The 25,967-nt window shown below is 40.8% G+C and overlaps 1 protein-coding gene across 3 annotated transcripts in view; it reads right to left on the bottom strand.

Moving 5' to 3' along the window:
- Positions 1-20,720, bottom strand: part of sgpp1a (sphingosine-1-phosphate phosphatase 1a) — a 34,798-nt gene extending 14,078 nt beyond the window's left edge. Inside the window, exons 1-2 of one of the 3 annotated variants that reach the window (XM_071370403.1) lie at positions 19,629-20,720; positions 6,640-6,729 (exon numbers count right to left, since the gene is read on the bottom strand). In XM_071370403.1, the coding sequence (XP_071226504.1) occupies positions 6,640-6,729; positions 19,629-20,444 (906 nt within the window). In that variant the 5' untranslated portion in view covers positions 20,445-20,720. The remainder of the gene's footprint in view (positions 1-6,639; positions 6,730-19,628) is intronic. The other 2 variants (XM_071370404.1, XM_071370405.1) reach the window with 2 other exon arrangements.
- Positions 20,721-25,967: the final 5,247 nt, after the last annotated feature.

Below are 25,967 nucleotides of genomic sequence, written 5' to 3'. Positions count from 1 at the left end.
TCAAGATCTTGCACACTAATGAGATGCTATTGAGCCCACACTACTACACTGTCTGAGCCAAGGACTACATGCTTTCCGGTAAATTTTGATGACAATACTGGGTGGGGTGAATAGATTTTAGATGACATAATTTTTTGTTAACTAGTAAATCGTAGCCTACAGCAAAGTCTGTTTAAATCCTTGATGATGTTTCTACAACTTGATTGGAGTCCACCTGTGGTAAATTCAATTGATTGGACATGATTTGGAAAGGCACACGGCTGTCTATATAAAGGTCCGAAAACCAAGCCATGAGGTCAAAAGAATGTTGAGGCACAGATCTCAGGAAGGGTACCAAAAAATGCATGCAGCATTGACGTTCCAAGAACAAAGTGGCATCCATCATTCTTAAATGGAAAAAGTTCCTAGAGCTGGCCACACTGAGCAATCGGGGGAGAAGGGCCTTGGTCAGGGAGGTGACCAAGAACCCGATGGTCACTGACAGTGCTCCAGAGTTCCTCTGTGGAGATGGGGGAACCTTCCAGAAGGACAACCATCTCTGGAGCACTTCACCAATCAAGCCTTTATGGCAGAGCTGCCAGCTAGAAGCCACTCCTAAGACTCTCAGACCATGACAAGATTCTCTGGTCTGATGAAACCATGATTGAACTATTTGGCCTGAATGCCAAGCATCACGTCTGGAGGACACTTGGCACCATTCCTATGGTGAAGCATGGTGGCAGCATCATGCTGTGGGGATGTTTTTCAGTGGCAGAGACTGGGAGACTAGTCAGGATTGAGGGAAAGATGAACGGAGCAAAGTACAGCAAGATCTTTGATGAAAGCCTGCTCCAGAGTGCTCAGGACCTCAGACGGGCGGAAAGGTTTACCTTCCAACAGGACAACGACCCTAAGAACACAGCCAAGACAACGTAGGAGTTGCTTCGGGACAAGACTGAATGTCCTTGAGTGGCCCAGCCAGAGCCCAGACTTGAACCTGATCGAACATCTCTGGAGAGACCTAAAAATAGCTGTGCAGCAACACTCCCCATCCAACGTGACAGAGCTTGAGAGGATCTGCAGAGAAGAATGGGAGAAACTCCCCAAATACAGGTGTGCCAAGTTTGTAGCGTCATACCCAAGAAGACTCATTACTGTAATCGCTGCCAAAGGTACATCAATAAAGTACCGAGTAAAGGGTCTGAATACTTATGTGAATGTAAAATCAGTTGGGATTTTTTCAAAAAACAGTTGCTTTGTCATTATGGGGTATTGTGTGTAGATTGACTTTTTAAAATTGTATCCATTTTAGAATAAGGCTGTACCGTAACAAAATGAGGAAAAAGTGAAGGGGTCTGAATACTTTCCGAATGCACTGTAGCTGTATTCCATTCATTTTTATCCTAAAAAACTCCCATGATGACATATTTTTAACATTATGCAGCCACCACCATGCTTGAAAATATGAAGAGTGGTACTCTTATGTGTTGTGTTTGCCCCAAATGCTTTGCATTCAGGAGAAAAAGTTCATTTCTTTACCACATCATTTGCATTATGACAGAAGTGCCTCGTTGCAAACAGGATGCATGTTTTGGAATATTTTTTCTTCTGTACAGGTTTCCTGCATGTATAGATACACCATCCAAAGTGTAATTAATAACTTCACCATGCTCAAGAGATTTTCAGCATGTGCTTTTTACATTTTTTTGCACATATATCAATTGGTGCACATGCAATTGGTGTGGTTGAATCTATGCTTGAAATTCACTACTCGATTGTGGGACCTTACAGATAATTGCATGTGTGGGATATAGAGATGGGTTAGTCATTCAAAAATAATCTTAATCACTATTATTGAACATGGAATGAGTCCATGAAACTTATGTGATTTGTTTAGCACATTTTACTCCTGAATTTATTTAGGCTTGTCATAAGGGGTTGAATACTTATTGACTCAAGACAATTTAGCGTTGCAAATTTTTGTAAACACATTTTTTAACAAAATTCCACTGACATTTGAGTATTGTGTGTAGATCAGTGATACAAAATCTACATTTAATAAATGTTTTATTCAGGCTGTAAAAACAAAATGTGAAACAAGTAAAGGGTTGTGAATAGTTTGAAGGCACTGTATACAAAGACCTGTCAATAGAAAAACTAAATGCAGCTAGTTCGGCATCTTTCCAGCTTCAGTCTGGAGTGATTGTGTTAGCTGTGTAGTTGGCTAGCTGGGGGGGCTCTAAAGCAACAATTTTTGTTTGCCATATGTGACGACCCTCCCACTCTGTCTGCCGTATTCTCTCTTTGTTCTTGTTTCCTTATTAGGATGTCGGTGGGCGGAGTTGGGAGGGTCATCAGCTACATGGGAAACACCTGGGCCCGCTGTGTCATAGGATAAATGCACCACTTCCCCATTCATGGAGGAGACTCTCTCCATGCAGACACCTTTATAGATTTTGTTGTGTTTCTTGGTGGTTTTTTGGTTGTTTACTTTAGCATCTTTCAACACCCTGCATTATCACATTCATGCATGCAAAACACTCACTTACACTACTGATTACTGATTACACACACCATTGTATATTATACCTAGTTACTTTACTTAATAAATATATATATTGTTACTCCTTATCTCCACGTTGTCTCCCTTTTGTTACGGGCTTTGAGCCGGTTCGTGACACATAGCAACCTGCCCAATCGAACTAACGACCAGTGAACCTTAACTGGAAACAATACAATGGAATGAACGACCAGATGGCTTGGGTAGCAACCTCAGGACAATATCCTCATGGAAGGATGAAATAGTATGAATAAATTAAATCAAAATAATGTTAAATGGAAATATGTCAATCATTATTTCAATAGGTTGATAACCCGGTGTATAAAAGTGATAACGCTACAGAAGCCATGGGGTTTGGAGGATATATTGGCACGGTTTGCCAGCCCAAGACGAACACCGTGCCAATATATCCTCCAAACCACAGCTTCTCTGGCATTATCACTTAATTAAACACATTATTAGCTTGTTGGAAAATGTCCTCGTCAACCGATTGACCATATAACCAGTTGGCAGCACCAGTCTAAATGATAGGAGCAGAACATGAGAAATGTTCACGCAATGAAGAGCAGGTTAACGGAGATACAGCTGCGCTCTATCCAATTGTAGCAGTAGGATCAAACTACAGCCCGCCCATTTCTTTATCGACAGCAGAACTAGCCAATTGAGCATTTAGCGCAGGCAGCACCTCAGACTTGTTTGACGACAAGAGAAAGATGTGTGTATTATAATTGTATCCGGAAAATTCTCCATATCCATTATGATAATTGTTTTTTCCCGAGTACTTGGCACACCCATAATCAATTTACAATAATGAACTTCATGCTACAAAATAATTGGTGCATTTCCATTATACAAAATATCTTTGATTGAAAACTAAATGTTGGGGCAAAGGCTTGTGAAAGAGGCACTACTACATGATTTAGGTTAGGCCTAGCCTCAGTAATTCAACTTAAACTTTTTATTGAGCATCTTATCAAGCTATAGAGATGTTCAGAAAAAGTTCAAGGTTCTTTACAGATAAGAGTAAACATTGTGCAAGAGTCATGTCATGATGTGGAATATGAAACAAAGTGTCAGGGTGGAAAAAAAGGAAAATAAAAAATGGCCCGGATAAGACATCCAGCATGGTGAGGTTGGCCCTCAACTGAACTTTGCCCTTATTACCTTTGGAAAGACATGTGCACACACACACTTGAATGGGTTAAGCATGAACTTCACTGAACAATTTCAGTGATAGGTGTGCACAAGGACCTTCATTTTTACCTCAGAAGTCAAAATGTCACTAGATGGGCTGATTTGGAAAAATCGGATATACTACTGACAAAGTGCCGAATGATCCACCTCACTGAAAAGACTCAAAATGCCCATCACTTATTTTAACCTTGAGTGCTAGGACCCCTAATGATGAAAAACAGAAGTGTCATAACATATTTTAAAATGGTTGTAGTCAATAACCTAGGCCTACTTAAATCATCTCTCTGCACCTTTATAGACCACGACAAGCTGCAGGAGGAGAAGAGGTATGTGTGTGAGTTCTCAAAACTAGCAGATGGCATGTGAGTTCGCTGTCAACTCAGTCAGAAATCGGTATCGACGTTTTATCCTTTTCCTACGCTCATGCCGCTTGTTAGATATTATACACATTATTAGCTTGCTGGCAAACATCCTTGCCAACTGATTAATCATATACCTAGTTGGCAGCGCCAATCTAAATGATCTGAGAAAAACATGCGAGTGGAACTTGTCATGCAATGAATAGCGAGTGAACTGAGATGAAGCTGCGCTCTGTCCAATCGAAGCATTAGGATCAACCGACAGCCCGCCCATTTCTTTACAGACAGCAGAACTAGCCAATTGAGTCGTTTAGAGCATGAAGCACCAGACTTGTTTGAATGACATGAGAAAGAATGGAACAAAATTATTTGTGCATTTCCATTATACAACATTTGTTTTAGTGAAACAGAGGCCAAGATGAATCTACATGATTTAAGACAAGCCTCAGTAATTCAACTTAAACTTTTTATTGAGCATATTATCAAGCTGTAGAGCAGGGGTAGGCAACTAGAGCCAGCCATGGGCTGATTTTTGTCAGACCGGATGGTCGGGAGGCCGGAACATAATTATAATAATTTGTACTCTGCAAAATGACCACAACTAAAGAGATTGTCATTTTCAAATACAATCATTTCATACCTTGATTACATTGGGACATGATCACGTCTCTTTTATTTGTGGGAATATTTGAACAAAATGAAAGTGAAATGAAAGTAATTTATAGCTGAATTCCTGGCGATTTTTGTACCAAAAACTAAAATCCTATAATGTTATTTAAAATAAACAAAAAAAAACTTTTGGGGGGGTGGGGGCCTCCACTCTGAGGCACATCAATCTGCAGGTTGAACATTGTGAGATTGTAGACGTGTAAGTTGATAGCTGTAAAAATCACCTTAAACTGTTACTCCACATGCTGATATTGACTTTAGTATTATTGTGTGTAGTTACAGCTACCCCATAGAGAGAGAATTGCATTGTGGGTTCTGTAGTCGACTCGAGTTGAAACAGATTTCCACAACGGTTTTCACATGTTGCTACCAACCTTATTATAATGACAAAATTAAACATTTTTGAAACAGTCAATTATAGTAATGAGTGGTTTTGGGTGGATTTCTCCTTTAAGTGTTAAACATATAATGAGTGAAAAATCCATGCTTTCTGGGAATGCTTTAAGGTCTGGAAGTTGTTGACAGGGCTGGAACGTTGGTTGTCAGAAGTATTATAATGTAAAGTTACTTTTAATCTTTGTCTGCCTATTTCAAGACATGGTATATGGGGGTGTAGTGAGAAACCCGATGGGTTGGACAATTCTCTACATCACTCATCTTGAAAACACAGATACCAAAAACTTGGAAAATCAATCAAATCTGCTATCATTAACAATGGAAAAATCGAATGATTTATTATTTAAAATATTGAATGTGCGTGGGCTATGGAGAGAAACAAAATGGTGCCGTTTCAGGCCATGTGGCATTAAGTGATGTGGGTTCTGGAGACGGGGTGTGTGCTAGTGGGTCTGGGCAGGTGTGATGTAGTTGATGTTTGAATGCTGTTGTTTGTTTGTGTATGTTTTGTATTGTTTATAAAAGACAAAATAAAATCGTACATTATACGACTCTGTAGAAGGACTTGCTTTTAGTTTTTCCCGTCTCAATTCCACACGCTGCGCTGTTCATCAGTCACAATTTGACAATTGATAATATTGTCAACCATCAGACTGTCAATTTAATCTGGTTTTAAGGCTACATCTATTATTATGTGTGTGAAATTAACTTTGATATAGTTTAGTTGTAGTTTTGATGGGCCATTATCAGCTGGGCAGGCAACTGTTGGGTGAAGGAGGGGCGGGGGGGTGACATGTCCTCCTAACACCACTTATAACACAAATTATGTTAGTGATAAGACATTCTAACAACATCAGTGTGTTAAATAGAGTTATTTAGGAAAAGTCAAAGGGGGCATGAATTTAAAAAAGGCAGAGCTATAAAAAAATATATAATCACATGACATTCAAAAGACGATGTTAACTTCTGTAAACGTCCAACGCGAGTCAGGTACAGGGTACAGGGCTTTTTTTTCTGAAGCGGCAGTGTATATTTTGAGCCTGGCTTGAATATGCACTGAAGCAAATGGACAGAGGATAGTCTACATTTCTGTCTGATTCTGTGTGGTGGTTATAATAATAATAGTTATTTTATTAAGTGCTTTCATGCACCCAAAGCACTACAACACAATATGAAAAACATCACATAATTTTCAAATCACCCTGGTGTGTACAGAACATCTGTATTGAACAAGCAGGAGTGAAAGTAGATTGATTTTAACATAGAGATCCTATTTTAGAATAAGGTGTTTCAATGAAGGCATGGCAAGACGGAAACCACGAGGTGAATCTATTGTGAAACGGAGCATGGATTCGGTTTGGATTGCAGGTTAAACCTTGAATGTCTTCAACAACAAATGTATGAACATTTCTTAGAATGCATGTTTAACCCCCTCATATTTCAAGAAAGGTTCTTGTTTGGTCTAAAATACTATTGACTTACCAGGACAGAGTGCATGCCCATGTAGACTCTGCTTACACAGACGAGGAAACTCCAGCAGATGGCCAGACTCAAGCCAAACAGGAAAGGGTACTGTGAGCAAGGGGGGAAAAGGGGGGGTTACTATTGTTCACATTAATGATTTAAAAAGTTCAGCCTATACATATCATTAGATGTGCTTAACAAGCTGAATACCAATCAGTCACATTTACAGTGTGTTCTATCTCAAGTGTGTAAAAAGCTATTCAATTACAGTCCTGGAGGGCCACAGCAATAGGCCTATTGGTTGTTCATTAGGCTAGGCTATTCATTAATCAGAGACTGATTCAGACCTGCGACCTGTCGTCACATGTGCTGACATAGACCAATCACGGGCTGGCAAGCTACGAGGAGGATTTCAGGCAGGATGAAAACGACTATATCATTTTACATTTTAAGTCATTTAGCAGACGCTCTTATCCAGAGCGACTTACAAATTGGAAAGTTCATACATATTCATCCTGGTCCCCCCGTGGGGAATGAACCCACAACCCTGGCGTTGCAAGCGCCATGCTCTACCAACTAAGCCACACGGGACTAGACTATATCGACCATGATCCTTTGCTAGTTACGGCCATTTTCACCATGATCCTTAGTGATTTGTTGGTGCCATTCAGCAATATGGCGCGCTTCAAATTAAAATAATTCCCGGCTTCATGCAGCATCGGGAGTTTTACATAGTCATAGGTATACGTGGATGACGTCAGCGCCATCTACTGGTTTTAATGTCTATGGTGAAACCAGGTGGGAGAACTATCAGGCCAATCAAGGAGTCATTTAGACTAACCTATTAGACTAACCACAAGGAAGAAAAGAAAACAAGTTGTACAATGCCTTCGAGGGTCAGGATTGAAAAGCCCCATTGTCAAAAATGTACAGCAATGAGACTCTTTTCAAGTATCAGAACAGGCCTACCCAAATGTTTGTGATGGACAGATTAACAATGAATCATGCATTTTAATGCCATAGACAAGGCAGCTTTTCCCCAAGAGGTCTTTGCTTTTGTCTCCGTTCCCCTTCAAGAAAAACAGATTCTGAAATTAGTCATAAATATTTGAGTGATTTGGTATAGATTTATAGGCAGAGCCCCACTGTAATCCATAGAAAGATTATTTGGCAGAAGGATGTTAATATGTTTGACATTTGTAAATAAAGTTAAGATGTTTGTAACATTAAGATATTTCTTGAGTCTGGTTTGGGACAGATCTAAATTTACTGGCATGATCCATAATAGGGGAGGGTTGTCAAACTTTTTGGGGGCTTTGGGGAGGAACGAATTACCCTCCTTCTATACAGTGCATTCAGAAAGTATTCAGATCCCTTGACTTTTCCCACATTTTGTTATGTTAATGCCTTATTCTTAAATTGATTAAATAGTTTTTTAGAAATGTTTGCAAAATAAAAGTTTTTAAAAAATAAAAAAGTATTCAGACCCTTTTCTTTTTACTCAGTACTTTACTGCCTCAATTCTTCTCGGGTACGACGCTACAAGCTTGGCACACCTGTATTTGGGTAGTTTCTCCCATTCTTCTCTGCAGATCCTCTCAAGCTTTGTCAGGTTGGATGGGGAGCGTCGCTACACAGCTATTTTCAGGTCTCTCCAGAGATGTTCGATCAGGTTCAAGTCCGGGCTCTGGCTGGGCCACTCAAGGACATTCAGTCTTGTCCCGAAGCAACTCCTACGTTGTCTTGGCTGTGCGCTTAGGGTCGTTGTCCTGTCGGAAGGTGAACCTTTGCCCCAGTCTGAGGTCCTGAGCAGGTTTTCATCAAAGATCTCTCTGTACTTTGCTCTGTTCATCTTTGCCTTGATCCTGACGAATCTCCCAGTCTCTGCAGCTGATAAACATCCCCACAGCATGATGCTGCCACCACCAGGCTTCACCATAGGTATGGTGCCAGGTTTCCTCCAGACGTGACGCTTGGCATTCAGGCCAAGACTTCAATCTTGGTTTCATCGGACAAGAGAATCTTGTTTCTCATGGTCAGAGCCTTTTAGCAAACTCCAAGCGGGCTATAATATGCTTTTTACTGAGGAGTGGCTTCTGTCTAGCCACTCCACCATAAAGGCCTGATTGGTGGAGTGCTGCAGAGATGGGTGTCCTTCTGGAAGGTTCTCTCGTCACCACAGCGGAACTCTGTCAGGGTAACAATAAGGTTCCTAAAAACCTGTTTTCACTTTGTCATTATGGGGAATTGTGTGTAGATTGAGGACTTTTTACAATTTAATTCAGTTTAGAATAAGGCTGTAACGTAACAAAATGTAGAAAAAGAGCAGTACTTTCTGAATGCACTATGTAGGTATATTAAAATATCAATATCATACAGTGAACACCTAAGCCTATAGGCCTTTGCATGCAATGCCATGATACAATTTGTGCTCAAATCTATGACAGGTGAACAATTATTGTTTTAGGAATGTAGCCTAAACCCCCCCCTAAAAAAATATAATTGGCTATAAACTTTTACATATGCTACACATTGAAATACAAGGAATAGCGTTTTTGTAATAGGCTGTTTTTTAGGACACATAAATGTGGCTAATTTGGCCAAAATCCCTTGTTTATTGGTGGCGCTGGCTGGGCTGGTTGGATCTGAATTCATATGGATGTCCATTCAATTTCTCGAATGTCCGGTAAATAACATTTACTGAAGGAAACTCTGAAATGGCATACTTGTTAAGAAGATTTTAGACAGTTCACATTAAAATCCGTCGCCAATTGGATGGGAACCCAGCTAGACACCATAAAGACTGTAAGTGTCCAGTGTCACTTTGATTATACCTGCACATCATTGTTCACCAGCAGCCCCAAACACCTAAAGAATAAGCTACAAACCAACCAAATAAATTTGTAAGAATTGCACTTAAACTCCCCCATACTCATCTGGAGGTTGAGCATTTCTTCGTCTCTATCGCTGTAATGTCTCTGTATCTATGCAATTATATATGTATTTATGGAAATAAGTCAGACTTTATTGTGCAATCCCAGTCACTTAAAATCTGTGTGTATATGTTTTTTTTCCTACTGACAAAAATCGAATCAATCCTAACTGTGCAGCAACAATTTGATGAATGGAAAGAGACATCTGTTACAAAAGACATTCAGAGATTGTCAAGACAAGTTAGGGAGGAATGTATTTTCTGTTTAGTCTATTTATTGTGGTGCTGAAAATGCAAACCATGATATTGAAGTGCCCAAAGTCGGTATGCTTTGTTTATTGGTTGTGTGGTGCATTGGCACAAACATATCGGTGAAAAATGTGTTGTATATAATTTATATAATTATGCCATCAAAATGTTAAAAATCTGATTTCCACCTAGCTGGTCATCGTCTGCAGCTGGCTCTGATCGTAGTGTAATGAAACAGGCAGGGAGAGTGAGCTCATCTGTGGTGGTCGGTGAACCCTCAACCTTCTGTCCCTGCGTGGCATCGACTGTGCCACAAAAGCATGCTGAAGTGGCAAAGTCGTTATTGTCATTTGTGGTCGTAAACATTATTTTGAGTTAATTCTATGGTCTGTCCCTTAGAGGTATGGTTTTACTGCAGGGGCAGAAGTGTCAATAATATGGTCAGGGGTCATGTAGGCCTAGATCAAGGAAGGGCAACTCCAGTCCTAGGGGGCCGGAGTGGTGTCACACCTGTTCCCAATCCCTAGCAAACACAGCTGATTAACTTCTTATGGCTGGGGGCAGTATTGAGTAGCTTGGATGAATAAGGTGCCCAGAGTAAACTGCCTGCTACTCAGTCCCAGTTGCTAATACATGCATATTATTAGTATATTTGGATAGAAAACTCTGAAGTTTCTAAAACTGTTTGAATGATGTCTGAGTATAACAGAACTCATATGGCAGGCAAAAACCTGAGAAAAAATCCAACTAGGAAGTGGGAAATCTGAGGTTGGTCGTTTTTAAACTCATTCCCTATTGAAGATACAGTGGGATACTAGTCATATTGCACTTCCTAAGGCTTCCACTAGATGTCAACAGTCTTTAGAACCTTGTTTGATGCTTCTACTGTGAAGGGGGGGGGGGGGCGAATGAGAGGGGAATGAGTCAGAGGTCTGCCAGAGAGCCACGAGCTGGCCACGCTCGTTCACGTGAGAGTTAGCTTGCGTTCCATTGCATTCCTGAACATTTTTGAAGATTTATGTTAAAAACATCCTAAAGATTGATTCTATACTTCGTTTGACATGTTTCTTCGGACTGTAACGGAACTTTTTGACTTTGTCTGCTCCTAGTGAACGCGCTTCGTGAGTTTGGATTTGTTTACCAAACACACTAACAAAAGGAGCTATCTGGACATAAATTATGGACATTATCGAACAAAACAAACATTTATTGTGGAACTGGGATTCCTGGGAGTGCATTCTGATGAAGATCATCAAAGGTAAGTGAATATTTATAATGTTATATCTGACTTCTGTTGACTTCACAATATGGCGGATATCTTTTTGGCTTGTTTGGGCTCTGAGCGCCGTACTCAGATGATTGCATGGTGTAATTTTTCCGTAAAGCTTTTTTGAAATCTGACACAGCGGTTGCATTAAGGAGAGGTTTATCTAAAGTTCCATGCATAACACTTGTATTTTCATCAACATTTATGATGAGTATTTCTGTAAATGGATGTGGCTCTCTGCAAAATCACCGGATGTTTTGGAAGCAAAACATTACTGAACGTAACGCGCCAATGTAAACTGAGATTTTTGGATATAAATATGAACTTCATCGAACAAAACATACATGTATTGTGTAACATCAAGTCCTATGAGTGTCATCTGATGAAGATCAAAGGTTAGTGATTCATTCTCTCTCTATTTCTGATTTTTGTGACTCCTCTCCTTGGCTGGAAAAATGGCTGTGTTTTTCTGTGACTTGGCTGTGACCTAAGATAATCGTTTGTGGTGCTTTCGCTGTAAAGCCTATTTGAAATCGGACATTGTGGTGAGATTAACAAGAAATTTATCTTTAAAATGGTGTGAAGTACTTGTATGTTTGAGGAATTTTAATTATGGGATTTCTGTTGTTTTGAATTTGGCGCCCTGCACTTTCATTGGCTGTTGTCATATCGCAGACGTAAGAAGTTAAACTAATTCCATTCTAAACTGAAGATTATGATTAGTTGATTATTGCAGTGTTAATAATCAGGCCCCCAAGGACTGGAGTTGGCCATTTCGGGCCTAGATGATACTGAAACAGTCCTACTGTAAATCAGAATTCGAAGCAAATGTCTTGTCTTCGACCAAATAGGCTAAGCAAATTGCATCCATTTCTGTGCTCATTGGTCAACTAAACAGATAATATCGAACCATAAAAATGGAGAGGAGTAGAAGGTCTTATTCTGATGAATGCCATTGACAATGTCATGAGTGAAATCTCATGAGTGGGGATAGGCTGTGACAGAAGCCTGGACATCCCATCACATGGACTAGGCTACCGTTCACCCAAAACTGCAGGGAGATGCTAACATCTCTTCGCTGGATCAACACACTCTTTAAACCTGCTGAACTGAGTCTGTGGCTCAATTACACAAGAGATAATGAAACAGCCTGTTCTCTCTCTTATCACACATGTTCAGTCATATTGGTTCTGAGATTAGCCACTCTTACTTTTCCCATTAAGAGAGCATCACAACACATCTCTCCTGATATGACTGAACCAGTAAGATTGCTTGCTAGGATATGGGGGAGGGCTGTCGGGGCTAATGTACAAGCAGTGAGCATACAGCATTAAAGAGCAGGCTATTGTGCAATAGTAAGCAGGCACAAATGTTTCACTCCGTGTTTTCACTGGATAATTAGCTAATTTGAGCGATCAAACTGAATGGAAGGAGGCAAGGCAAGGATGTTGAGTTAGGCCTAAGCAATTTTTTTAAAGGTGACAGGTTTCCCTGTTTAGTTTTTTTACCTTTATACCTTTATCCTGGCTAAATTCCCAATCTGGCCCTCAAACCATCATGGTCACCTAATAATCCCCAGTTTATAATTGGCTCATTCATCCCCCTCCTCTCCCCTGTAACTATTCCCCAGGTCGTTGCTGCAAATGAGAACGTGTTCTCAGTCAACTTACCTGGTAAAATAACGGTAAAAAAAAAAAAAAAAATCTAAGTACATCATGAAATGATCTGCAATAATATGGTCAGAATAGATTTTGGATCATTGATATGAGGGGCATGATCAAATGTCAACATGCTCCCTTGGAAAATGCCATAAATTGCAAATAAGAATTTGTTCTTAACTGACTTGCCCAGTTAAATAAAAACATCTGAAAAGGTTCAAAGTTATGATTAAATTGCACAATTTCACACATCTCTGTGCTCCATGCATGATATTGTAATGTTGAGACCACAATCGGAACTATTTCATGTTTTACATTTGATCCAGTCCGGGGGGAAAAAATGGAGCCTGGATTTTTAAGTAATTTTCACTTGCGCTGCAGTGACAACTGTCGGCAGTCAGCCAGATTTTTGCTGCAGAATGAGAAGACAGCTAACTATATGGAAAACAGTGTCTATCTATAATAAATCCCTTGTAACGACACTACTGTTTACAGTGATCTTTATTTATGTATGGCGCTCAAGTGGTGAGAGTATTGAGACAATTTTCAAAATCAATTTCGCCAGGAAGCTAGCTGTAAGCCACACTTGGGCTAGCTAACATTTGCTAGCTAGGTACCCTCTACCTAACCTTGTGTTCACAATCGAGCCCTGCATCACCGCAGGACCCGACAGAGAAGTCTGAGCCGTGGTTGGAATGGTTCATGCTGCGGGCGGTCAGACAGACAACTTTGGGATTGCCGAAAAAACATGTCCAGCAAATGTTAAATGTGCTGTGAATTGTTATAAAACCACATCACATGAATCCCTCTGTCATTCTGGCTGTTGTGTCCCTCTCCTCCCCCGCCTCTAATTGGGGCTCATGTTACACAGATGGTTTGCGCGCTGTGAGCAAGGATCAGACAGATGGGTGTCTTGGTGGCGGACACACCCAAGAAACACACATATCAAATCACACCCCCACGCCAACTCAGAGTTGGCTTCTGTCATGGCATCCAGTCTTTGAGGAGCAAGCTAAAAAACGAGGCCAAATAAGCAGGTGCAGTTCCCCTTTAATGACCGGTATACACCCACGCATTCTGTTGTTGGGGTAACCCCACACCGTTCCGACACAGAAAAGCTGATTTTTAATATCCTACGGGTAAGTGTACCCAAAGCCATATATTTAGAGAGTTAAGCCAACTTTTAGAATATTGTTCCAATTCTAAACATTCAGTTAAAGCATTGTTTAAATATTCCCCATGTAATGTTAATGGAGCTAACATGGCTGCCATAGAATTTGATAGTGTTATGAAAATGTATCATAAAGCTCATTCTAGACATTCAGTTAAAAAAAATAATAATAGGCAGTGGCTACGGAGTTTCGCCCCTCTGGAAACCTCTTTCTGAAATCTAAGCATACAGATCACATTGTGCGCATGGGTTATTTTAGGCACATATTCATTTTTCTAATGTAGCTGAACATATTTCTGAACAGCTGAAATAAAAAATTAATTCAGCAGCGATTTGAACGAACATTCCCAAAAATATACAGTTGAAGTCGGAAGTTTAAAAAAGCTAGCAAGCTCATGGAAGAAAACAATATTTTTTCCCCAAAACATAGATAAACAGCATAATCTGTTTCAGTACCTATAGTTTGCTAACTATCTAAAATACCCCTTATTTATAAGACCGTTCTTATTTGATTAACGGTGGTCGGACCCACCTATGTAAAGCTAGCCACAACAAGGATTAGCCACACTAGTGAAAAATTTCTGTCATTGACAGTGAAGCAAAGGACTACAAATAGTGGAATTATGCCATCATTTAATAAATCATGCTAAACGAGGTTGTAAAGTTATATAAGACAATAACAATAATTTGACAAAAATGTGAAATCACACTGGATGTATTAGACTTTAGAATTGCATTGGGGGCATACTTATTTCATTGTACAGCCTTACCTATGGATTGTAGATGACGACATGGGGGTATCAGTCTACTCAATGACACCCAGAGAAGTTTAGCATCGTAACTCTTATTGAGAGAATCTGAAACTACTGAATTGAGCCACATTTATTGTACCAGTCAACCTAATGTGTATTGAACAAATTTCCAGAGGAAAAAACAATACAGCGTGGATGTTTTGGAGTCCGATAACTGAGAAGGGCATTGGGGAAAAAAGCACTTGGGTACTGAGTAGACTGATACCCCCGTATCATTTATCCCCAATCCTTAGTCGCTCTGGATAAGAGCGTCTGCTAAATGACTTAAATGTAAATGTAAATGTAAGGCTGTACAGTGCAATATGATTGTCAGTGCGCACAATAAAGGTGACTGGGCAGGTGATTTCCCTCAGTCAAAGTCCCAGAAAAGAGCTACAACGCTAATATTTGCGTAAACTCTTCAAAGTTGTGTTCTGTGGGTGTCACCGAGTAGACTGATATCCCATTTCATTACTCCACATTACAACACTCCAACCTCGTTTAACATTATCTAGTCTAAATATGGCATAATTCCACCAATTGGAATGTTCTGCGTCACTTTCAAAGATGGACTTTTATTTTGAAAGTCAACCGCAAATTCCACTATTGTGGCTAATCCTTATTGTGGCTAGCTTCACAACACATAACTGGCTGCTTATAACGTTAGTTAGCTACGTAACCCTGTTGCCCAAAGCTAGCTAGTCATTTCCATGAACTGAAGTTCAACAACAAGTGGCTACCTAGCTAATACCTACTCAAATGGATTCCTAAATCAATCATTGCTAAGAATATTGAAAAAAATTATCACTTTCTACTGGTCATTGTTTTCAGGCTGGTTGCATTGGTGCTAGCTAGGTACCAAGTTAAAGCTAGCTACCGCAGAAGGCACAAAAAATATCTGTATATCAAAGTAATTTGCAAACGGCTACGGATGTGAGTGCTACAGGTCAGTAGTCATTTAGTCAGGTTACCTTAGTGTTCTTGGGCACAGGGACTATGGTGGTCTGCTTGAAACATGTTGGTATTACAAACTCAGACAGAGGTTGAAAAATGTCAGTGAAGACACGTGCCAGTTGGTCAGCGCATGCTCAGAGTACACATCCTGGTAATCCGCCTGGCCTTGTGAATGTTGACCTGTTTATTAAAGGTCTTACTCACGTCAGCTGCGGTGAGCGTGATCACACAGTCGTTCAGAACAGCTGATGCTCTCATGCATGTTTCAGTGTTATTTGCCTCCAAGCGAGCATAGAAGTTATTTAGCTTGTCTGGTAGGCTCGTGTCACTGGGCAGCTCTCGGCTGTGCTTCCCTTTGTAGTCTTATGGTTTGCAAGCCCTGCCACATCCGACGAGCGTCGGAGCGGGTGTAGTACGATTCGATCTTAGTCCTGTATTGACGCTTTGCCTGTTTGATGGTTAGTCGGAGGGCATAGCAGGATGTGTGTGAGGATGACGTTGTCGATGCACTTATTGATGAAGCCAGTGACTGATGTGGTGTACTCCTCAATGCCATCGGAAGAATCCCCGAACATATTCCAGTCTGTGCTAGCAAAACAGTCCTGTAGTTTAGCATCTGCTTCATCTGACCACTTTTTAATAGACCTGGTACTTCCTGCTTTAGTTTTTGCTTGTAAGCAGAAATCAGGAGGATAGAATTATGGTCAATTTGCCAAATGGAGGGCGAGGGAGAGCTTTGTACGCGTCTCTGTGTGTGGAGTAAAGGTGGTCTAGAGTTTTTCCCCCCCTAGTTGCAAATTTAACATGCTGATAGAAGTTAGGTAAAACTGATTTAAGTTTCCCTGCATTAAAGTCCCCGGCCACGAGTAGCGCCGCCTCTGGATGAGCGTTTTCCTGTTTGCTTATGGCGGAATACAGCTCAGTGAGTGCGGTCTTAGTGCCAGCATCAGTCTGTGGTGATATGTAGACAGCAACGAAAAATACAGATTAAAACTCTCTAGGTAGATAGTGTGGTCTACAGCTTATTATGAGATACTCTACCTCAGGCGAGCAAAACCCAGACTTCCGTAGATATCGTGCACCAGCTATTGTTTACAAATATGCATAGGCCACCACACCGTGTCTTACCAGAGGCTGCTGTTCTATCCTGCCGATAGTGTATAACCCGCCAGCTGTATGTTAATGTTGTTGTTCAGCCACGACTCAGTGAAACACAAGATATTACAGTTTTTAAATGTCTCGTTGGTAGGATATACATTCTTTCAGTTCGTCCCATTTATTTTCCAGCGATTGAACGTTATCTAACAGTACGGATGGCAAAGGCAGATTAGCCACTTGTCGCCTGATCCTCACTGGGCACCCCGATCTCTTTCTGAAAAATCTGTTACTTTCTCCTGCGAATGACGGGGATGAGGGCCTGTTGGGGTGTTTGGAGTATATCCTTCCCGTCCGACTCATTGAAGAAAAATTATTTGTCCAATTCGAGGTGAGTAAATCACTGTTCTGATGTCCAGAAGCTCTTTTCGGTCATAAGAGATGGTAGCAGAAATATTATGTACAGTAAAAATTGCAAAAAAATAAATAGCACGGTTAGTTAAGAGCCAATAAAACGGCAGCCATCTCTGTTACGGAGTCTAGTTGATAGGTATTCGACTAGCCGGACTGTTCCCCAGACTCCACGCGTAGGGATTTGTACAATGCATAACAAGGCTATTGAACTTGACATTGGTGTCTGTCTTTATTCCTTTATCCAACATATCATACTGAAACAATCTCCTCCGGTGCCATCTTCTTATCATTCTTGGCCGGTGGGTACTTGTTTGCTGACTTTTATTGACAGAGCTACTTATAGTAGTGGTGGAGCTAAAATTCAGCACACACAACATTCTTTAAAATAATTGTGTTATTTGAAGTGTCAAATTAAGAGCTTATTTGACCGTCAAATAGTGTATAGTTTTTGACACGTAAAGACCAAAACGACATTCCATAAATGTTGAAGGCTACACCAGCTAACTATGGAAAGCTGTTTGGGTCTTTGCGTGTCAAAAATGATATATGTCAAATAATAATTTAAGGCGTTCATAGCTCATGGAATGTTCTTCCCAAAAACTTAGCAAAATGACTTAATCTGTTTCAGTTGCAATAGTTAACTAGCTAACTATATAGCTAGGTGTCATCATCTAAAATAACCCTAATTTATAAAACAGTTCTTATTTGATTAATGGTGGTCAGACACATCTATGTGAAGCTAGCCACAATAAGGATTAGCCGCAATAGTGGACTTTGCGTTTAGCCTTCACAATAAAAGTATGTCATTGACAGTGATGTAAATGAATACAAATAGTAGAATTATACCATAACTGAATAAATCATGCTAAACGAGGTTGGAATGTTATAGAAAAACAACAATTTGTTAATTTGACAAAAATCTGTTGAAATCACACTGGATGTATTATACTTTAGAATTGCATTGAGGGCATACTTATTTCATTGTACAGCCTTATCTATGGATTGTGGATCAATGACATGGGGGATCAGTCTACTCAGCAACACCCAGAGACATCGTCGTAGCTCTTATTGCGGGACTCAAACTGTGAATTGAGCCACAGTTCTTGTCAACCTATGTGTATTGAACACTATTCCCGAGGAAAAACAATACTGTGTGGATGTTTTGGAGTCTGATAACTGAGGAGGACGTTGGTAAAAAATATCTTGGGTATTGAGTAGACTGATACCCCATTTCATTGATCTCCAATCCTTAGGTAAAGCTGTACAGTGCAATATGAATGTCAATACACACAATAGGCTGACTGGGAAGGTGATTTCACATAAGAGCTACAACACTATTATTTGCGTCAACTTTTCACAGTTGTGTTCTGTTGGCTGTCACACTGATACCCCATTTCATTGCTTCACATCCCAACCTTGTTTAACATTATCTAGTCTAAATATGGCACGACTCCACCAATTGTAACTTTCTGCATCGTTTTCAACGATGTACTTTTATTTTGAAGACAAACCGCAAATTGCACTATTGTGCCTTTTTTTCACAACACATAACCCGGTCTGGTCGAGCCTCACTAGCCAGATGAAGCTAGCTGGCTGCTTATAACGTTCGTTTTTGGGCAACAGGGTTAAGTAGCTGGCTAGGTATTTATTTTCATGAACTGAAGTTCAATTTCAATAGGCGAACAACAATACTTACAAGGATTCCGGCTAGATCATTGTTAAGAATAATGAAAATGACTGCAGTTTCTACTGGTCATTGTTTTCAGGCTGGTTGTATTGGTGCTAGCTAGCTACCCCATAAATTGCGGTCGAACAAATAATGCCTTATTATACAGTAAACAAACATATCGTTGGTGGCCAGCTTTGACAGTGCTACTGACAGTAGTGGTGGCGCTTGGATTGCACGTGCCAATTCATTACACACAACATTGTATAATAGAACTGTGTTATTGGACGTGTTTGACACGCAAAGACCCAAACGTCGTTCCATAGCGACGAGACAAAGGCGATGAAGGAGGGGGGCGTCGCCGCCGAGCACTCCGTAACAATATACATATATTTTTTTTTATCATGCACATGCGCAGAAATATCCGTATTTTTTTTAGCCTGGGCAAATTGGGATACATAAACGCTGTATCCCGTTGCCACTCCATTACAAAACCATGTAATTTTAAAGCCCCCATGCAGTCTATTTTTTAAATCATCACTTTATTTAATAAATCAGCTTATTTTTCTTTATATAACTCAAATATATTTGGTCATAATTTTTTTCCCTGAGCCACTTATTAAATGCTCAGTCCGAATGTGTGGGCGTGGGGATATATTTACAGTGCCTTTAGAATGAGGTGGATAAATGTTTCATGAGTTTAGTTCAACTGTCAATACCACATCAGAATCCCAGAATACTAAATTGTTTGTAAACAAATCGTATCTTTTCAAAATTGTGATCATAGGCTAGGTTTGATGCATAGCCTACCTGCCAGCGTCCATACGTGAGTAGGAAGAGAGAGAAAGGGATGGCGGTCCCGGACATGGCATGCGTTGACGGCATACTGTACTCTGAGTTGTAAAACACCTCCACTTTAACCACAGGCGGAGATGCTGGTCGCGTCCAGCGGACAATGTCTTTGGTAGATTGGCCGAGGAAAAGATTCCAAATCCAGACCACAAGGATTCGCCGGCTGACAAAAGCATCTACATTCCAAATTAGGAAGGGGAAGAAAACAATGAAGAACATCTCGTTACCAAGCTCGGACCCGAATGTGAAAAGGTAGAATAGGAACTTATTCTGAATAATAAACTCCTGGCCTACATCCCCAGTCAGTGAGTTCCTGCGAAGAGGTTTGACCCTTCCACTAGAGTCCCCATTCTCGCGGTCACTCTCAACAGCTTTGGACAACTTCCCAGTCAATCTACCGCCGCTACTTTGTCTGTTTCCCTCATGGGAGACAGTCTGTTGTTCGGTTGTCTCCCCTATTCCAGACACCAGAGCTGTTCCATGTTGCAGCTTGTTTGAACAGTCGTTATGTTGTTCTCCGGCAGTTACGCTTTTTCTTTGCAGAGGACCTTCGATTTGCTGTCCGCCAACATGTCCCTCGCCGTTTCCACTTTGGTCCTGGTGGCGTTTCACGCAGGCACCGTTAACAAAAAATTCATTTTCCCATTCTTTCCTGCTCAGTTTGACTGGAAATGAGCCTTGGACACCACAGAGCTTTTGAAATGATGCTACATGGTGCGGATCTTGCAAATACCCACAACACCGTATGAACATCGTTTTTAGATCTTTCGCCATAGTACGTCTGACAAACTAGTTTAGCTAGCTAGCCGCCTTCCAAATCACATGCAAGATGGAGTCTCGTTCGCTACTGTAGGTAGCTTTCCCAGACAAAATAGAGGAAATACTATAACGTCCAGTTTAGTTGAAAAGTCGTTGGAATAGAAAATGTCCCTTAGCTAGCTAGATCGGGTGAGGGGGGTCCGATGTAGGTAGGTAGGTAGCTAGCTATTAGTCACAAAATAATCCGGACCAGTTATGCCTGTGGCCGGCGCGTTCGATGATCTATGTGAAGCTAACCACCATAACGATTAACAACAATACTGGAATTTGCGGGTTGACTTCAAAATAAAAGTCCCTAATTGAAAGTGACGCAAAGGCAAAACAATAGTGGAAGCATGGACGACTAGACAACGCCAAACAAGGTTGGAATGTTGTTCCATAATTAAAATACATTCAGTTCACCAAATCCACCTTAGGCACCTCGAATAAAATGACGAATTACTACCACGCAGGTCGGCTGATCCAGCAGCAGTACAGTATCCCGAAAGATCATTGATTAAATGTTTACTTAGACCTTTTTTTGGAAGTACATAAGGACAGTAATGACGATAGATGCTCTACGAAACTCCATATTTTGGTGAGTACGGAACGTATTGACATTAACGTTTGGAGAGCTGGGTCTAGAGATTCACAAAACAGTTCTTACTCAATAAAATAAAAATAAGTTCATAAGATATTGTTGAGGAATTGCACTTGAGGAATAGCAACTTTGCTTAACTATTTAACCATATTTGAATAGTTCATATGAAAATCATGAAATCTTAAAATGGAGTAATTTCACATAAACTAAGATTATGATTTTCTTACGAACTTCTCAAATACCTTCTTACAAACTGCTTAAATGGCGTCTTAAAATGAGTCGCTATGCAACCGATTTAGTTAGCAATAGCAATCATGTTAGCGTATTGAAATTAGTTCTAAAACATGTTGAGTTTCAAATAGTAAACACTGAAACTTTCAGATGAAGTTTGAGTTAAACATTTAATTGCTTTCATTAGCTTATAAGGGTTTAGTTATCTTGGAATTATGAAGAAAGCTAAGCAAAGTTGCTATTTCTCAAGTGCAAAATGTAGGAACTTTGTAAATATCTTCTTATGTGGCATTGACATTAGTGACGTTCTTGAAACCAATAAATGAACCTGTGATAGGGATGATAGGATTTGGCCCTCTATATTAAAGTGTTGATATTTCCATTTTATTACATTCATTTTTTTGCTTTGTCTCGAGAATACCTTTTTTTTAGTTGGCTCGCAAACTCTTTATACACACACAAAAAAAACTTTATTTTTCACACATTATAGCCATCAGACTTACGTTAGTTATATCAAAACCAAAAATGGATAACCAAGGAAAGCGCAATAAAAAAACTTCAGTAAACAAGAGCTTGAAGTGATGGAGGAAATAGCAGCCAGGAAACGGTTGCTGTTGGGGAAACTTCGATAACTGCGGGGTCACTGCGAGACGAAAAAGAGAGGATGGGCGAGAGTGGCCGAGTCTGTCTCTGCCGTTGGGGGTATGGCAAGAGGCAGTCACGCTGTACAAAAGAAGTGGTCCGACATCAAGTCGGCTGCTAAGAAGGGAGCTAAGAGAATCAGGGAGCTGAATAAGACTGGAGGGGGGTGGTATCAACCATTCATGTGGACCAGCTGGAGGACAAGCATCGTTTTGGAGGTGGAGAATCCATCATGGTCTGGGGCGGTGTGTCACAGCATCATCGGACTGAGCTTGTCGTCATTGCAGGCAATCTCAACGCTGTGCGTTACAGGGAAGACCTCCTCCTCCCTCATGTGGTACCCTTCCTGCAGGCTCATCCTGACATGACCCTCCAGCATGACAATGCCACCAGCCATACTGCTCATTCTGTGCGTGATTTCCCGCAAGACAGGAATGTCAGTGTTCTGACATGGCCAGCGAAGAGCCCGGATCTCAATCCCATTGAGCACGTCTGGGACCTGTTGGATCGGAGGATGAGCGTTAGGGCCATTCCCCCCAGAAATGTCTGGGAACTTGCAGGTGCCTTGGTAGAAGAGTGGGGTAACATCTCACAGCAAGAACTGGTCATCTGGTGCAGTCCATGAGGAGGAGATGCACTGCAGTACTTAATGCAGCTGGTGGCCACACCAGATACTGACTTTCTTTTGATTTTGACCCCCCTTTTGTTCAGGGACATATTATTCAATTTCTGTTAGTCACATGTCTGTGGAACTTGTTCAGCTTGTCTCAATTGTTGAATCTTGTTATGTTCATACAAATATTTACACATGTAAAGTTTGCTGAAAATAAACGCAGTTGACAGTGAGAAGACGTTTCTTTTTTTGCTGAGTTTAGAACTGAATAAGGGGTCATTTGGGGTTAAAGGAAACGTTGCCCAAGTAAGCGTTCTTTTTTCAAACACAGAATAAATGTGTATATTAAAACTCAACATACATGTACATTGACAAGAAGGTATATAAACCTATATCGTTCATCTTCTCCCTCAGTGCTGCTCGGATAAAAAACATTTTTTTGGGGGGGGTATATCTGGAAACTTATTTTGCACAATTTCCACAAATCCAAATTGGGTCAAAGTAAAACATTTTGAGTTAAATGGGTTTTCCCACTGGAAATAACTTAGTGCTGCATTAGGATCTAAATGTTTCCCTTACCAATTATCAGTTAGACTTTTCTCTCATCAAGGGTCAGCTTTGCTGAAGTCTCTTTATTGGCATTTCCAATATTTCCAGATAATCCATGGGTAGCAATCACCTCCCTCCCAAACACAGTCAGGTCTTTAACCATGTCTATGCTGGAGGTGCCACCTCCTCTGCAGGCCTGCAGCCTGGAATTACTTATGCCCAAAGGGGTAATCCCCTCTGCCGATGGTCCTGGCTGTATAAATGTTGACGATACACTAATATCTTAGCACTCTCCAATGTTAAACGATGACAAATACACGTTTTGAATGTGTCACGAACCGGCTCATAGCCCGAAAACAAAGAGGGAGACAACGTGGAGATAAAATATGTGTTATTCCTTCACTAAAGCAAAACATATACAATTAACAATGGTGTGTGTAGTCAGTAGTGTGAGTGAGTGGTTGCGTACATAGATGGTGATAATGAGGGGTGTTGAGGTGCCAAAACAAACAAGCCACAAAATGCCACAACCAAAACACAAGTGTGTCTGCGTGGAGAGAGTCTCCTCAATGAACGGCAAAAAGGTGTATTTATCCCCGGGACACACCCGAGCGTAGGTGTGTCACATTTCGCTGACGACCTCTCAGCTCCTCCTACTGACATCCTATTCAGGAAAACGAGCAAAGTGAAAGAATTCAGCAGACAGAGTGGGAGGGTCATCAAAAATGGCTAATTAAGCACTTGCCTTTGGAGCTGGTGGTTGGGCAGTGACCCGAGAGGCTGGGGGCTGGGGCACAGCATCAAGTTTTAGAAGCAAGGCTATTCATGAGATTGAAAAACAGTAACAAATAAACCTGTTTTCAATTCAATCATTTGAACAGAGTGAGAGACAGACAGAAGAGACACATTCAGGCAATTCCTTGATAACAATACAAACATGCCTATAGCAATACATACAGTGCATTTGGAAAGTATTCAGACCCCTTGACTTTTTTCACATTCTTACGTTACAGCCTTATTCTAAAATGGATTAAATTATTTATCTTCCTCATACATCTACACACAATACCCCAAAATGACAAAGCAAAAACGTTTTTTTACATAAGTATTCAGACCCTTTGCTATAAGACCCGAAATTGAGCTCAGGTGCATCCAGTTTCCATTGATCATCCTTCAGATGTTTCTACAACTTAAATTGGAGTCCACCTTTGGTAAATTTAATTGGACATGATTTGCAACGGCACATACTGGTCTATATAAAGGTCCCACAGTTGACAGTGCATGTCAGAGCAAAGCCCAAGCCATGAGGTCGAAGGAATTGTCCGTAGAGCTCATAGACAGGATTGTACCGAGGCACAGATCTGGGGAAGGGTACCAAAAGATGTCTGCAGCATTGAAGGTCCCCAAAAACACAGGGGCCTTCATCATTCTTAAATGGAAGAAGTTTGGAACCACCAAGACCCTTCCTAGAGATGGCCACCCGGCCAAACTGAGCAATCGGGGGAGAAGGGCCTTGGTCAGGGAGGTGACCAAGAACCCGATGGTCACTTTGACAGAGCTCCAGAGTTCCTCTGTGGAGATGGGAGAACCTTCCAGAATGACAACTATCTCTGCTGCAGTCCACCAATCAGGCCTTTATGGTAGTGGCCAGGTGGAAGCCACTCAGTAAAAGGCACATGACAGCCGACTTAGTTTGCCTAAAGCCTCTCAGACCATGAGAAACAAGATGCTCTGGTCTGATGAAACCAATATTGAACTCTTTGGCCTGAATGCCAAGCGTCACGTCTGGAGGAAACCTGGCACCATCCCTACAGTGAAGCATTGTGGTGCCAGCATCATGCTGTGGGGATGTTTTTCAGCAGCAGGGTCTGGGAGACTAGTCAGGATTGAGGGAAAGATTAACGGAACAAAGTACAGAGAGATCCTTGATGAAAAACTGCTCCAGAGCGCTCATGACCTCAGACTGGGGTGAAGGTTCACCTTCCAACAGGACAACGACCTGAAGATCACAGCCAAGACAATGCAGGAGTGGCTTCGTGACAAGTCTCTGAATGTCCTTGAGTGTTCCAGCCAAAGCCCAGACTAGAACTCAATCGAACATCTCTGGAGAGACCTGAAAATAGCTGTGCAGCAACGCTCCCCGTCCAACCTGACAGAGCTTGAGAGGATCTGCAGAGAAGAATGGGAGAAACTCCCAAAATACAGGTGTGCCAAGCTTGTAGTGTCATACCCAAGAAGACTTGAGGCTGTAATCACTGCCAAATGTGCTTCAGCAAAGGTTTGAATAAATGGTCTGAATACTTATGTAAAAAAAAAAAATATTTTTATTTTTTTATAAATTTGCTCAAATTTATAAAAACATGTTTTTGCTTTGTCAGTATGGTGTATTGTGTGTAGATTTTTTTTTCCCGGCATCAATCTTAACCAATTTTAAAATAAGGCAGTAACATAACAAAATGTGGAAAAAGTCAAGGGGTATGAATACTTTGATTGCACTGTAGGCTGTGAGAACTGGTTAGAACCTGTTATTTTTGGTCTAATGCTTTAAGGGAGGGAAAAGCAGTTATTTGTGTAGGTGTATACAATTACTGCGCGATTCTGTACATTTTAAGTTTCTCTCCGGTTTCATCCTGAGTGTAAACTTAACTGCAATTGCTTGAATAAACTCTTATTGCTGATAAATGAGTTCTGCCTGATTCCTCAACAATCTAGTGATGTGACCCGGATGAAAGCGATATGAGAAGAAGTTGACCCATCTTTTTCAGCTTTGACCCAGACATTCCTTGGCCAAACTACTAATAGAGGGACCTTATTAAAAATCCTTACATAAAAGGAGTTGTCTGTTGCCTAGTCATACTATCAG

The sequence above is a fragment of the Salvelinus alpinus genome, chromosome 27 (assembly GCF_045679555.1).
Source record: "Salvelinus alpinus chromosome 27, SLU_Salpinus.1, whole genome shotgun sequence".
In the NCBI taxonomy this organism is placed as follows: Eukaryota; Metazoa; Chordata; class Actinopteri; order Salmoniformes; family Salmonidae; genus Salvelinus; species Salvelinus alpinus.
The sequence above is the reverse complement of the archived record's forward strand: the minus strand, read 5'-3'. Positions and strand labels throughout refer to the sequence as shown.